We start from the raw sequence: 14,432 nt of genomic DNA on the forward strand, positions 1-14,432 counted from the left end.
GTGTGGATGCATCCTTCGCCCGAGCAATGCAGAATACGTTCGAAATTTCCCTTTAAAAGGCTACTCTATATACCACACATCATGCCAAAACTTTATCTTGGACCAATTGCCCACCTCATATCTGGTATATCGTGAGAACTCCCCCAACCCCTTTTGATGTTGTTCCATGATCCAATCCCACAACACCCAATCCCACATTGTGAAAAGGAATGACTCACATAGAGTGGGTAAGTTATAAAGGTAGCCATGGGAGGTACGTCTCACATTCACAACTTACTAGGTGAAACTGGGCTTTATAAGTGAGGTCTTAGGTCCAAATTGATTAGTCTTTTTAGGATACGGTATCAAAACCACCTAGTAAGGGCAGCCATTGGATACTAGAGCACCATCATATATATGCCCTTGACAAGGGCATCAAGAATTTAAGAGGGGGGATTTAGGTTTATCCAATGATATGGTCCCAACCAGACAGGCCAGTTCTTAACTGGCTCAATTTGGTTCTTTATTCTATTTTTTTCAAAACCAACTAGACCAGCTCAGTCCTCAGTGCGCTGAGACCAAACGGAATTGATCGTAAGGCAAAAACCCAGCCCCACGTCTAGAAAGTATCAACCCATCCTAGGTATATAACCCTCATGTGTATGAAATATAAGCTCATCCTAGGTATGTATGATTACATAAGCTCCAAGCCCATTAAATTCTTTGCTTAGCCCAGGGCCCCCATATCCACATAAATAAATAATAATAATAATAATTCCTGTCATTAAAAGATGGGATTGTCGTCGACTGTTTGTTCCAAAAAAAGGATAAACTCCATCCATATTGAACTGAGAGAGAAGTTCCAGCCAGAGAAAAATAATTTTTTTTATAAGTAATTGGAAAAGATACCGTCTATCCAATAAATCGAAGGTTTTGAAGGCTCTTCTTTGAGTTTCTCCTCCTCTTCATTAGAGTTCTTTTCACAAATATCCAAAATGACAGCAACACGATCACCATTCACCTCATATACCTCCCCACGTTGACCATTTGATAAAGGCCTGCAAACATTCCAGACTTTGATTAGTGACTGTAAGACAGTACTATTATGAATGTACAAAAATAACACAACCACAATCTAACTTAAAAGTATTTATCTGTTATGCTGATTCGCAAATCTTCCGGTTCCAACTAATTAAATTTTTTTGTTTTGACAAGTAAACAATTCTATTAATAAGAATAGGCATAACCTAAGTACAAGATGTAACACCTATCTAGGAGGAAGAAATGGAAACAAGAAAATCATGAAAATCAAGGCGATTGAAATCAACAGCTTTGGCCCACAAAAACAAAGTTCCAACGAAAAATAATCTAAGCTCCTCTAATGAGTGCTCCTTGTCCTCAAATGTCTGTTTCACTCCTGACATACACACCACAAAATACAAATAGGTACCATCTTCCACAGCTGTAATTTGTGGAATAACGCCTAGATTTGTCCAACTAGCCAAAATCCCAACCACTGGGGTAGGCATAACCCAGGCTAGCTCTAACCGTCTGAATGCATCTTCTATACGCTCTAGCAACCTCACAATGCAGTAGAAGATGATCCACAATCTCACCATTGTTTTTGCATATATAGAGCATCAGTCCACTATAATCACCCTACATTACTGTAAGTTATCCAGAATCAAAATCTTACCTAGAGAAGCTGTCCAAGCAAAGAACGCCACTTTGGGAGGCGCTTTTTTCTCCAAATCCTTCTCCATGGAAACTGATTGTTTGGCAATTGTGTGAGAAACTTATAGAAAGAGCGAACTGAAAATATACCTTTACATGCGGGTACCCACCACAATGTGTCAGACCTTTGAGGGCCCGGTTTTAAGGAGTACAAGAGTCTAAAGAAATCCTCAAAACTGTCAACTTCCCAATCTTGGGCCACCCTGGTAAAGCTCACGTTCCATTGAACTAGGTCACCAAATAACTCCATGAGTTCACCCACTGAAGCTTATTTCTCACCTAAAATCCTAAGGACTAAAGGAAATAAGTCCTTGAGGGCATTATCTCCACACCATAAGTCATACCAGAATTTTATTCTTGAGCCATCTCCCAGCACAAGTCTAGTGTGATTAGCAAAAACCCCCTGCCCTCATCTAATACGCCTCCAAACTCCCACTCCATACGCCCCTTGTACCTCCCTAGTGCTCCACCTCCCCCACATACCTCCATACTTGCAGTCACTCACCGACTTCCATAAAGCTTCCAGTTAGTTATTGCATCACCACAACCATTTCCCAAGAAGGGCCCAATTGAAAACCCTCAGGTTTCTAATACCCAACCCACTAGAAGAGATTAGGGAGCATACCTTATCTCACTTAACCAGGTGGAATTTGAATTCATCCCCTAGACCACTCCAAAGGAAATCACGATGAAGTTTCTCAATAGCACTCGCTGGAATTGGGAATAAAGATAAAAAGTAAGTTGGTAAATTTGACAGGGTGCTCTTGATTAAGGTGATCCTACCACCTTTCAACAAGTACAATCTCTTCCAACTTGCCAATCTACATTCAATCTTCTCAATTACTGCATCCGAAAAAGGTATAGCCCTTGAGGCGGCCCCCAGAGGAAGACCAAGGTAATTCATGGGAAGAGAGGAAACCTTACATTCAAGAGTGCAAGCCAGCTGCCAGATGTTGTGAACATTACCAACTAGAACCAATTCTGACTTGGCTAAATTCACTTTCAAATCAGATACAGCCTTAAAACAGAGTAGAAGTCCCCTCATACCCGAATTTGGCTTTGTTCTGCCTCACAAAATATTAGAGTATCATCTGCAGACAACAAGTGAGAAAAGTTAAAGAGAATCACCGACCGAAAAACTAGCCACAAAACCTCTATTAACCAAGGCTGAGATCATTCTACTAAGTGCCTCCAAGACAATGACAAATAGGAGTGGGGACAAAGGATCTCCCTGTCTTAAACCACGAGAGCTATTGAAAAGACCCACCGGACTGTCATTCACCAAAATTGAGAACCACCTGATCCATGAGCACCATCTCTCCCCAAAGTCACACCTCTCAAGCAAGTAGGAAATCTCAATTGACATGATCGTAGGCCCTCTCCATATCCAACTTACATAAGATACCCAAGTTGCTAGATTTTAATCTACTATCTAGGCATTCCTTGGTAATGAGAACTGAGTCCAAAATTTGTCTACCCCTTACAAATACATCTTGGGGTTTCCCAATGATCCACCCAAAGCCTCCCCAAGGCGATTTGCAAGTATCTTGGAAATAATCTTATACACCCCATTCACAAGACTAATGGGCATATAGTCCTTCACCTCCAATGCCCCAATCTTCCTGGGAATAAGCGCAATAAAAGTGGCATTGAGGCTTTTCTCAAATTTCCCAACCAAAAAAATTCCCGGAACACCTTCATTAGGTCCTCCTTCACCACATCCCAACATGATTGAAAGAATCCCATAGAAAATCCATCTAAACAGGTGCTTTGTCTTTGACCATCCTCCTCACTACACCATGAACCTCCGTCTCCCCGAAGGGCCTCTCTAGCCAAGAAACATGCTGCTATTCAATGGACTCAAAACATTAGTCCATCAAGCTTGGGCCTCCACCCCACCTATTCGTAAGGGTGTAACAAGTCCAGTTCAGTCCGTTTTTGTACAAAATTTAGGACCGAACCGGTATATACCAGTTTTACATTTTTCAAAACCGATTACGCATTGGTTACCCTCCTAAACCGGTACTCTGATTTTACCAATTTTTGGTCCGGTTTTACTGGTTTTAATGTACTATATTATATAATATATAATATATAATATTATAGTATATAATACTATAGTGATAATATATTGTAGTATATTATAATATATATTATAATTGTATTATAGACTATAATCATATATTATAATATAGACTATAATGATATATTATAGTATATTATAATATATAGTGATATAGTATTAGTATAACTATTAATATAAACTATATAATATTAATGTAATTATTAATACAATAAACAAAATGATATAAGATTTTAAAAGTTAATATTCTATTAATTAGTAATTTATTATATAATACAAAACTATTTTATATCTAGTTATATATTATATATAAATATTATATACAATATAAAAAATTAAAATATATATATGTCGGTCCGGTCCGGTTTTAAAAAAAGAAAAATTAAAACCGGATCGATTTTGACTGGTTTAAGAAAAATAAAACCGGTACCAGACCAAACTAACTTCGGGACCAGACCGATGCCACCGATTTGGTCTGGTCCGATCCGGCTTACCGGTTTATCGGTTTTTTTTTACACCCCTACCTATTCGGTAAGCAAATGTTCAAAGAAACCAGAAGTATGCTCTTGAATCACAAGGGCCTTCATGCAAAGAGCACTATCCATGTTCAGCATCTCAATGGTATTAGTTCTTCAATGGGAATAGGCCACTCTATGGAAAAACTTTGTGCTTCGATCTCCTCCTTTCAACCACAAGACTCGTGATTTTTGGCAGCAAGAGATCTCCTCCAATAAGGTAACCCTCTCTAATTCTGAAATTAACTCAATCTTCCGAGAGAATTCTTCCATAAAAAGAACCCAACCCTTCTATACCCTCTCTACCTCATGTAGCTCCACCAACACGGACTTCATACGTTCACCTATATCACTAAAGGATTGTGCATTCCAAAGCTTTAAATCTTCTTTGAAAACTTTCAATTTGCCTGCAAAAATGAAACTAGGGGTGCCATGAATCTGGTTGAGGACCACCATTGCCTAACCCTCTTGACAAAACCTTCTATTTTTAGCCACAAATTTTCAAATTTAAAATAGTGAGCCCCTCCTTGAATACCACCACAATCCATCAAGATATGGAAAAGATCATATCAGAGGTGAGAAAGTATCTTTTGACATAGCTCTGGATAGTGCATTTTCCACTCCGAGGAGACTAAGAATCTATCCAATCGAGAGTACATTTGGTTGTTAGACCACGTGTATGTTCCACCCATAAGAGGAATATCCACCAATCCCAAATCGAAAATAGACTCCGAGAATCCCATTATTGCTGGCTGCAACCTACTTTCTCCCAATTGTTCACTCAGGAATCTTACAGCATTAACGTCGCCACCACTGCACCATGGTAGGTCCCACCAGGTATGAACTCCAGCTGACACATCCCATATCAATCTTCTATCGCTGTCCAAGTTCAGCCCATAGATACCAGCAATGGCCCACATGAAATTATCTTCTTCACTCTTAAAGGAGCATGCCACTATGTACTCCCCAAGGTACTCCTCCATTTTCTTTTTTGATAAGTAAAAATTATATTAAACCAATGAAATAGGCAAAGCCCATGTACACAGGAAGTATACAAAAGAAACACCTAAGAACATTCAAGTACTAAAACCACGAAAACAAAAACTCATGGACTGTCCTCACCATTAAGAACAGTGGCTGAAAACCAAGAAAACTGGGAAAACATACAAAATTTCCAGAGATCATCTACAGAACGTTCCCGATCATTAAAACACCTCTCATTCCTTTCCATCCAGATGCACCATATAATACACAAAGGAATCATCTTCCACACCACTGCAACTTGAGAACAAGAATGAATTCTAGGCCAGTGTGCAGGTATTTCTGTCACTGATTTTGGCATAACCCAGGACAGTCCAATTCTTCTAAACACCCCTTCCCATAACCCTTTTGCCGCATCACAGTGAATAAGAAGATGATCCACTGATTCTCCAGCTTTCTTACACATGAAACACCATTCCATAACCATCATTCCATGCTTTCTCAAATTGTCAATAGTCTGAATGTTTCCAATTGCCGCGGTCCAAACAAAGAAAGCAACTTTTGACAGAACACAAACCTTCCAAATATTCTTCCAAGGAAAAGAAAAATTTTCCTGACCATTCATCGTCTTATAAAAAGATCTACTTATTGGTCTCTGTACTTTTCCAGAGAATATGATCCCTTTCATGTCTTCTAATAGCCACTGAATACAGCAACTTGAAAAAATCAGTAATCTCCTCAATTTCCCGGTCCTGAACAGATCTGAAAAAACAGATATTCCAATGCACCTCTTCATTAGAAAAACTAATCATCTCAGAAATGGAAGCCTGCTGATTAATAGCCAATCTGAAGACATTCGGAAAAGCTCTAAACAAAGCGGACTCACCACACAAAACATCAAACCAGAAACGAATTCTTGAGCCATCACCTGCCCCAAAATAAACTTGCTTCACAAAATTATCCCAACCTTTTCTAATGAATTTCCATAAGCTTACCCCATAAGTCCCCCTGCTCTCCTTAGTGCACCAACCCCCCCAATCACTAGCATACTTCTGGACAATCACCCGTCTCCACATCGCACCCTCTTCCTTATTAAATCTCCACAACCACTTCCCCAATAACACCTTATTGAAACTACAAAAGTTACGAACACCCAATCCACCAACATCAATAGGACAGCATACTTTTTTCCAATTAACTAAGGCACTTTTTTCTCCTCCCCCAACCCTCCCCACAAAAAGCTCTATACAGTTTTTTCATACGATTAGCCACACCAACTGGTAAAGGGAATAAAGAAAGGAAATATGTTGGAATATTCGAAAGGATACTCTTAATAAGGGCGATTCTACCCCCTTTAGATAAATACATCCTTTTCCAAGCCGCCAACCTTTTCTCAATCTTCTCAACCACCCCATCCCAAATATACTTTGCCTTGAACAATGCCCTCAACGGGAGGCCAAGATATTTCATGGGCAGAAAAGAAACTCTACGACCCAAAAACGATGCTAAATCATTAATATTATGAACAACTCCTACGGGGACCAACTCCGATTTACCCAAGTTCACTTTTAACCCAGAAATGGCTTGAAAACACAACAGTACAGCCCTCAATGCTTTAATCTGATCCTCAACAGCATCACAAAAAATTAAAGTATTATCGGCAAAAAGTAAGTGCAATATGGAAGGAAAGCCATTAGAAGAACAACCCACTGAAAAACCTGAAATAAATCTACCCCCTACAGTACCCTCCACCATACGACTAAAAGCCTCCATAACAAGAATAAATAAGAAAGGAGACAACAAATCTCCTTGTCTCAAGCCACTTGAACTCTTAAAAAAACCACAAGGCTGACCATTAACTAAAACTGAAAACATAGCAGTTGGAATACATTGTCTAACCCAACCACACCATTTGACACCGAAGCCACATCTTCTAAGCATGTATATCAGAAAATCCCAGCTAACATGGTTGAAAGCCTTCTCCATGTCCAGCTTACAAAGAACCCCTAGAACACCTTCCCGAAGTCGACTATCTAAATACTCATTTGCAATTAACACAGAATCAATAATTTGTCGACCTCTAACAAAAGCATTTTGAGATTTTGAAATAATCTTCTCCATCACCGTGCTCATACAATTAGCCAAAACCTTCAAAATTATCTTATAAATTCCACTCACCAAACTAATAGGTCGGAAATCTTTTAACTCCTCTCTTAGGGATAAGAGAAATAAAAGTTGCATTCAACAACTTCTCAAACTTTTGATAATCATAAAATTCATGGAAAACCTGCATCACCTCCGCCCTCACTATCTCCCAACAATCTTGAAAAAAAGCCATAGTATAACCATCAGGGCCCATAGCTTTGTCTCTTCTCATCCCACAAACCACCCGATACACCTCATCCTCTTCAAACAGCCTCTCAATCCACTTTGCTAAAACAGAATCCAATGAATCAAAAAACAGCCCATCGAGTTTAGGTCTCCAATCCACCGTCTCGGTTAAAAGAGAACTATAAAACTGTACAGCATACTCATGAATCTCATCAGGGGAAGACAGAACAGTATTATCAGCTTTGAGCAACTCAATGGCATTGTTACGTCTATGAGAATTAGCCATTTTATGAAACAAACTAGTGCATCTATCCCCCTCTTTAAGCCATAAGACTCTCGATTACTGCCTCCACGAAATTTCTTCCAACAGAAGCACCCTCTCAAGTTCTAACACCACTTCGTTTTTTCTTGACAATGATTCCTCACAATTCCTCACAGACTCTAAGGCTTGAAGCTCTTCCCAAAGAGATTTTTTCTGCTGCTCTACATTCCCAAAGACTTCCCTATTCCACATCTTCAAGTCGGCCTTCAAAGCTCTAAGTTTACTTGCCAACACAAAACTAGGAGTCCCCTCAAAATAATAAGAATGCCACCAGCTTCTCACCTGGTCTACAAAACCCTCAACTTGAAGCCACATATTCTCAAATTTAAAATAACGTCTAGCCTCAATAATACCCCCACAATCAAGAAGAATGGGAAAATGATCAGAACATAACCTAGGCATTCTTTTTTTTCTTACCCTTGGATAATGAGACTCCCAAGAGGAAGAAACAAGGAATCTGTCCAGCCTTGAACCGCCTCAACGATTAGACCACATGTATTCCCCCCCAACCAAAGGCAAATCCAGCAATTCCAAGTCAAAAATAAGCTGAGAAAAATTCTCCATAGCAGAAGACAAAGGAGAATTACCCTCCCTCACTAGGAAAAATTCTTCCAACAAAGAAGAATGGAATTACCCTCCATTTTCTTTACCGCCCTTTGTCCCGCATAACTTATACTCCTCCTGAAGCCCCAACTGATGCAAGGAAAGCCCAATCCACATATGGACAGCTCCATAAGCTTCGAATAATACTTCTTGAAATTACTTTCAACTTAGTTTCCTACAAGCACACAACGCCCGCCTTCCACCCACAAAGTAAGTTTTTTATCCGAAGTCGCTTATTACTTATTAGCCTCATTAATCCATCGGACATTCCAAGATACAATCATGGGTTTCATAAAGAAAGTAACGGCCCCCTTCCTTTGGATCTTTCTCTGCTTGAGTTGCCCTTGTAGTTCATAAACCATGTTAATCTCTTTGGCTCCCTTAGTTTTTTTCTTTCCTGATTTCTTAATCTAATTGCATCCAACTTTGATGGTAGTAAGCCAAGCCATGAATTGCTCCTCAAAACCCTCATATTCAAACCCCACACAATCTTGGAATTCTGACACCCTATGTAAAACCCAATCAAAAGCCCTAGGCTAACCCAATAACAGATAGTTTAGGGGGTGTGGGCTCCTCGACCATGTCAATCTTGCCCCTACTTGCCCACTGCGACTCCACCGGCACCCTAATCTCCTCCTCAGCAAAGAGAGACCTGCAATCCTCCAAAAAGAAGCCTTGCGTAGGCACTAGCAGCTGTGGGGACCCTACATCGGCACCCCCATCACTCCCAACCTTTGTACACAGCACTCGAGCCCCATCCTCCTGCTAAAAACTCTTCTCTAGCGAGGATGCCACCTAAAAACCCTTCATTAGCGTTGTCTATCCATGTTGTGCCGGAGATCCAATGCTCGGCGGTGAGGGAACGTCAGAAACCATTTATGGTTCAGCTGTCGTCGACTCCTCCACCATCGACTTCACCGTCGGAGCCTCCATCAAGGGTTCCTCGGCCGGTCACAAGTCTATTGGAGCCTTTTCCAACGAGGTTATCTAGTTCCCGCTAGTGGAAGGCCCTGCATCACCACCCACTTTGCTTCTCCATACGGGATTGGTCCCAATCTTTTTTTTTTTTTTTTGGATAAGTAAACGGTAGTATTAATAAGAATGGGCATAGCCCATGTACATTTAGAACATTGAAATCTATGGCAATAGCACATTGAAATAAAGTGCTGAAAAATAACGCACGAAGCTCCTCTAGTGTGTGCTCCTTCTCTTCGAAGGTCCTCTCGTTATGCTCTCGCCATAAGCACCACATAATGCAGATAGGGACCATCTTCCAGATAGCTTTGATTTGTGAAGTACCGCCCGGTATCACCCAACTCGCCAAAAGCTTAACCACTAAAGCCGACATCACCCAGTTTAGACCTACACGACTAAAAATTTCGCACCACAAAAACCTGGCTGTCTCAGAGTGTAGTAAGAGATGATCCACTGTCTCACCGGCTTTCTTACACATACAACACCAATATGAAATAATTATCCGTCACTTTCTCAAGTTATCAGTGATCAAAATTTTACCTAGAGCTGTTGTCCATGTGAAAAACAGTGCTTTAGGAGGCGCCTTGTTCCTCCATAGTCTTCTCCATGGGAATTGAGAATTCGGTAAAGCTGTAAGGGCCTTATAAAAAGAGCGGACTGAAAAATATACCCTTACCCGTTGGTATCCACCACAATTTGTCAACGTGCAGTCCATTCGGTTTCTTGGAATATAGTAGACGAAAAAAGGCCTCAAAATTGTCTATTTCCCAATCTTGGGCTGCTATAGTAAAGGTCAAATTCCATTAAACTTGATCTTCTGAAAGGATCATGAGATCCGCCACCGCAGCTTCTTGATCGCTTGCCACTCGAAAAGCTAAAGGAAATGAGTCCTTTAGTGCCACCTCCCCACACCAGATATCCTTCCAGAATTTTATATGCGTACCCTCCCCCACCACCAAATTAGTATGGTTGGCAAACGCCCTCCATCCTCGTCTTGTACGCCTCCAGATCCCCACACAAATCGGCCCATTACCCTCTCTAGTACACCAACCTCCCCAAGACCGACCATATTTACAATCAACTACTAGTTTCCAGAGAGCGACCGGTTCCACATTGTATCTCCATAGCCATTTTTCCAAGAGTGCTTGATTAAACAATCTCAAGTTCTTTATCCCTAGTCCACCTGAAGGAATTGGTCTACACACCTTGTCCCAACCAACTAGATGGAACTTAAATTCTTCTCCCATCCCACTCCATAGAAAATGGCGGTATAGTTTTTCAAGCAGCACCGCCACACATGTTGGGATAGCAAATAGTGATAAAAAATAAGTAGGTAACTTAGAAAGAGTGCTTTTGATAAGGGTCACCCTCCCTCCTTTTGACAAATATAATATTTTCCATCCTACCAATCTTGATTCTATCTTCTCAATAACTGTATCTCAAATCGTTAAGGCCCTTGAAACAGCCCTCAACGGTAAGCCCAAATAAGTCATTGGGAAAGAAGCAACTTTGCACCCAAGCATGCCCGCTAACTGCCGAGTATTACTTATACTACCAACTGGTACTAACTCAGACTTATCAAAGTTCACTCTCAACCCTGATACTGCCTCGAAGCACAGAAGGAGCGCCTTTAGAGTACTAAGTTGGTCCTGCTCTGCCTCGCAGCATATTAAAGTATCATCTGTGAAAAGCAAGTGTGAAATCAAAATAACGCCCCTATTTAATTCACCCACTGAAAATCCTGCCATAAAACCTTTGTTAACTAGGGATGTTAACATCCTACTCAGTACTTCCATAATGATAACAAAGAGAAGTGGTGACAACGGATCTCCCTGTCTTGACCCCCGAGAACTATTAAAGAAACCTTCTGGGTTGCCGTTGATCAGAACTAAAAATCTAGCCATTGAGATACACCATCTGATCCACATACACCATTTCTCTCAATACCACATCTCTTCAATAAATAAAGGAGGAATTCCCAATTTACATGGCCGTATGCCTTTTCCATGTCTAGCTTGCAAATAATCCCTGCACATCCAATCTTTTCCTTGCCTCTGTTTTGCCACATGGGCTAAGGCCCAAGGGAGCAGCCCATTCTTTGCCCAACCTTCAGCTACCCGTCAACTTTCAAAGGCCCTAATGAGCCACTTGCCTCCAAGCCCATTTGATTAACACTTAACTTATTAAGACCATTTGCCTCCAAGCCCATGCCCATGCCCATGCCATAATTTCCCTCAATGCACCATATTAATGAGTCCACTTTCTCCTACAATGCCATCAGATATTATTTCACATCTAGGAGTGTTAAGTGCACGCCATCCTTTGCCAAACCAACATTGAACCTACCACCACCTCCTTTCCACTAAGTACTTATTGTATCAGCTATGAAGAAATTTTCCAATCCCATAGTCATTGTTGTGTCTTATGGTGTCTCCTCTCTGAGCTGCCATAACACCCATTTATCCACCCTTGTTCCGCCTACGAGACTGCACCAACACCATAGTCTACACCAAGGCCTCCCTGTATGATCGAGTTTGCCATTGATTCACCACCGCCAATAGCCTAAAAAATACCCCACCTCTCTGATGACTCCTATTTCCTCAATCTTCTGCAAACTCCCACAACGCCTCCAACATCCTCCTCCATCCCTGACCCTCCCACTCTTCTAGTATAAATATAAAGCTATGTCTACCACCACCACCGTACTCCACTAAAGCCATGTAGCTACCACAAGCATTTGAACACCTTTGCGCAATGAAGCTTCTATCCCCTCCCTTGCCATGGTGTAAAAATCCTTTTTTTTTTTTTTTTTTTTTTGCCCTTAATGCAATTCTCCAGCATTTTGGAAAACCGTTGCACCATGGACATCCCCAGCCTCATCTCTTTCACTACCTTCCAGCTCTTCACAGTGATAAACATGGAGCTTCCATCCTTCGACAATGCAAACACTTTTGATTCTATCACTAAGGCTACATTTGGATGTTGAGGTGATCTCATATGATCTAAGTTAATCTATGCATAGTAGTGATTTGTGGGTCCCATTGAGATGTGTTTGAATGTAAATAGATTGAAATATGTGTTTGAATGTATGAAGTAGGTTAAGATGGGTGTAACTTTTTTATGGGAAGTGGAATAAGTAGTGGGTCCCATCAATGATTAGATTGAGATGGTTGAGCTCACTTTGGCAACCAAATACAGCCTAAATGTTTTAGGAATCCCATAATCACTCTAATCTCACCTAAAACTCAATATTCAAGCCTTAATCTCGCTGTTAAAACACACCATCCATCATTGAAATCTTGGTTGTACCCAAATAGTTACATGCTAACGAATAATCAACTACATGATTCAAGAACCTAAGAACTTTCAATCGGGCATTGCTCGGGAAATGGTTATGGAGATACAATATGGAACTGGAAACATTATGGAAATTAGTTGTTGAGAGCAAACATGGCAGCCTATTGGGGGGATGGTGCACTAGAGAGGGGACTGGGTCTTGTGGGGTGGGGATTTGGAAGCATATAAGAAGAGGGTGGGGGGTTTTTGCCAACCATACGAAACTTTTGGTGGGGGAGTGCACACGTATAAAATTTTGGAGAGATATATGGTGCGGGAAGGAGGCTTTGAAGGATTCTTTTCCGTCAGTATTCCGAGTGGCTTCTGACCCAGAAGCTTCAGTGGCGGATCTTCTGGTTCGTTCTGGGGACCAAGTCCATTGGAATATCATTTTCTGTAGAACAGCACAGGATTGGGAAGTAAATAGCTTCGCAGATTTTTTCAGTCTAGTGTACTCTATGAAGATGAACGGAAGGCATGGAGATAAGCTGTGGTGGAAACCTGTGGGTAAGGGTACTATCTCGGTTCGCTCTTTTTATAAGGCCCTTACAACTATACCAAATCCTCATTTCCCATGGAAAAGCTTTTGAAGGAATAAGGCGCCTCCCAAAGCTCTTTTCTTCACCTGGACAGCAGCGTTAGGAAAGACTTTGACTACCGATAACTTGCGTAAGCATCGGATTATCATTACGAATTGGTGTTGTATGTGTAAGAAATCTGGTGAGTCAGTGAACCATCTCCTGTTACATTGTGAGACAGCTAGAGCTTTGTGGTATGAAGTTTTCAGTCGAGTAGGGCTAAGTTGGGTAATAACGGAGTCAGTGGTTGAGTTATTGGCTAGTTGGGCAATGCCAGGCGGAGATTCACAAATCAAAGCGGTGTGAAAGATGATCCCTATTTGCATTATGTGGTGCATTTGGCAAGAGCGCAATGAGAGAACATTCGAAGATAAGAAGCGGACATCAGAGGAGCTTCGTTGCTATTTTTTCAGTACTTTATTTCTGTGGACTTTAGCTATAGACTTTAATGGATTAAATGTACATGATTTCCTTGCAACTTCTATAGCGACCCAGATAGGTCTTATCTCTTGTATACCATCTTGTGTACTTGGGTTATGCCTATTATTATTAATACTACCGTTTACTTATCAAAAAAAATGATTCAAAAAGCACCATAAAGATGATTAAGTGGGAAAATAAAAATGGTAAGATAGCTCTCAATTCACAAATCACTCATATCTCCTATGTATTATGACATATGTAGGATCACCTCATTATCATCCGGCAATATGCATGAAAAGTCTACTGTTACCCATCACCAACACCATGAGAATCATCCCCAATAAAAGCAATGCTAAATGCTGCGGATATACCTTCCCTTAACATGGTGCCGTAATACTGAAGAGGCAGCCAGTGTAATAAATGCAGTACCTAACATCCACTCCTTTTTTTAGGTTTTATGTATCCACAAACCCGTAATGAGTAGAATTTCTACAAAGTAATCAATATCTGCTTCTGCTTCTCATAATATTAATTAGATTCTTAAAACAGAAATATGCAGTTTAGCTCTAAGT

At 40.7% G+C, this 14,432-nt stretch overlaps 1 protein-coding gene across 3 annotated transcripts in view; it reads right to left on the reverse strand.

Moving 5' to 3' along the window:
* LOC122309368 overlaps positions 1–14,432 on the reverse strand; it is a 37,251-nt gene that overhangs the window by 14,966 nt on the left and 7,853 nt on the right. For all 3 annotated transcript variants that reach the window (XM_043122839.1, XM_043122840.1, XM_043122841.1), the window contains exon 9: positions 889–1,037. In XM_043122839.1, coding sequence (XP_042978773.1) covers positions 889–1,037 — 149 coding nt within the window. The remainder of the gene's footprint in view (positions 1–888; positions 1,038–14,432) is intronic.

Source organism: Carya illinoinensis, chromosome 5 (assembly GCF_018687715.1).
Source record: "Carya illinoinensis cultivar Pawnee chromosome 5, C.illinoinensisPawnee_v1, whole genome shotgun sequence".
Lineage (NCBI taxonomy): Eukaryota > Viridiplantae > Streptophyta > Magnoliopsida > Fagales > Juglandaceae > Carya > Carya illinoinensis.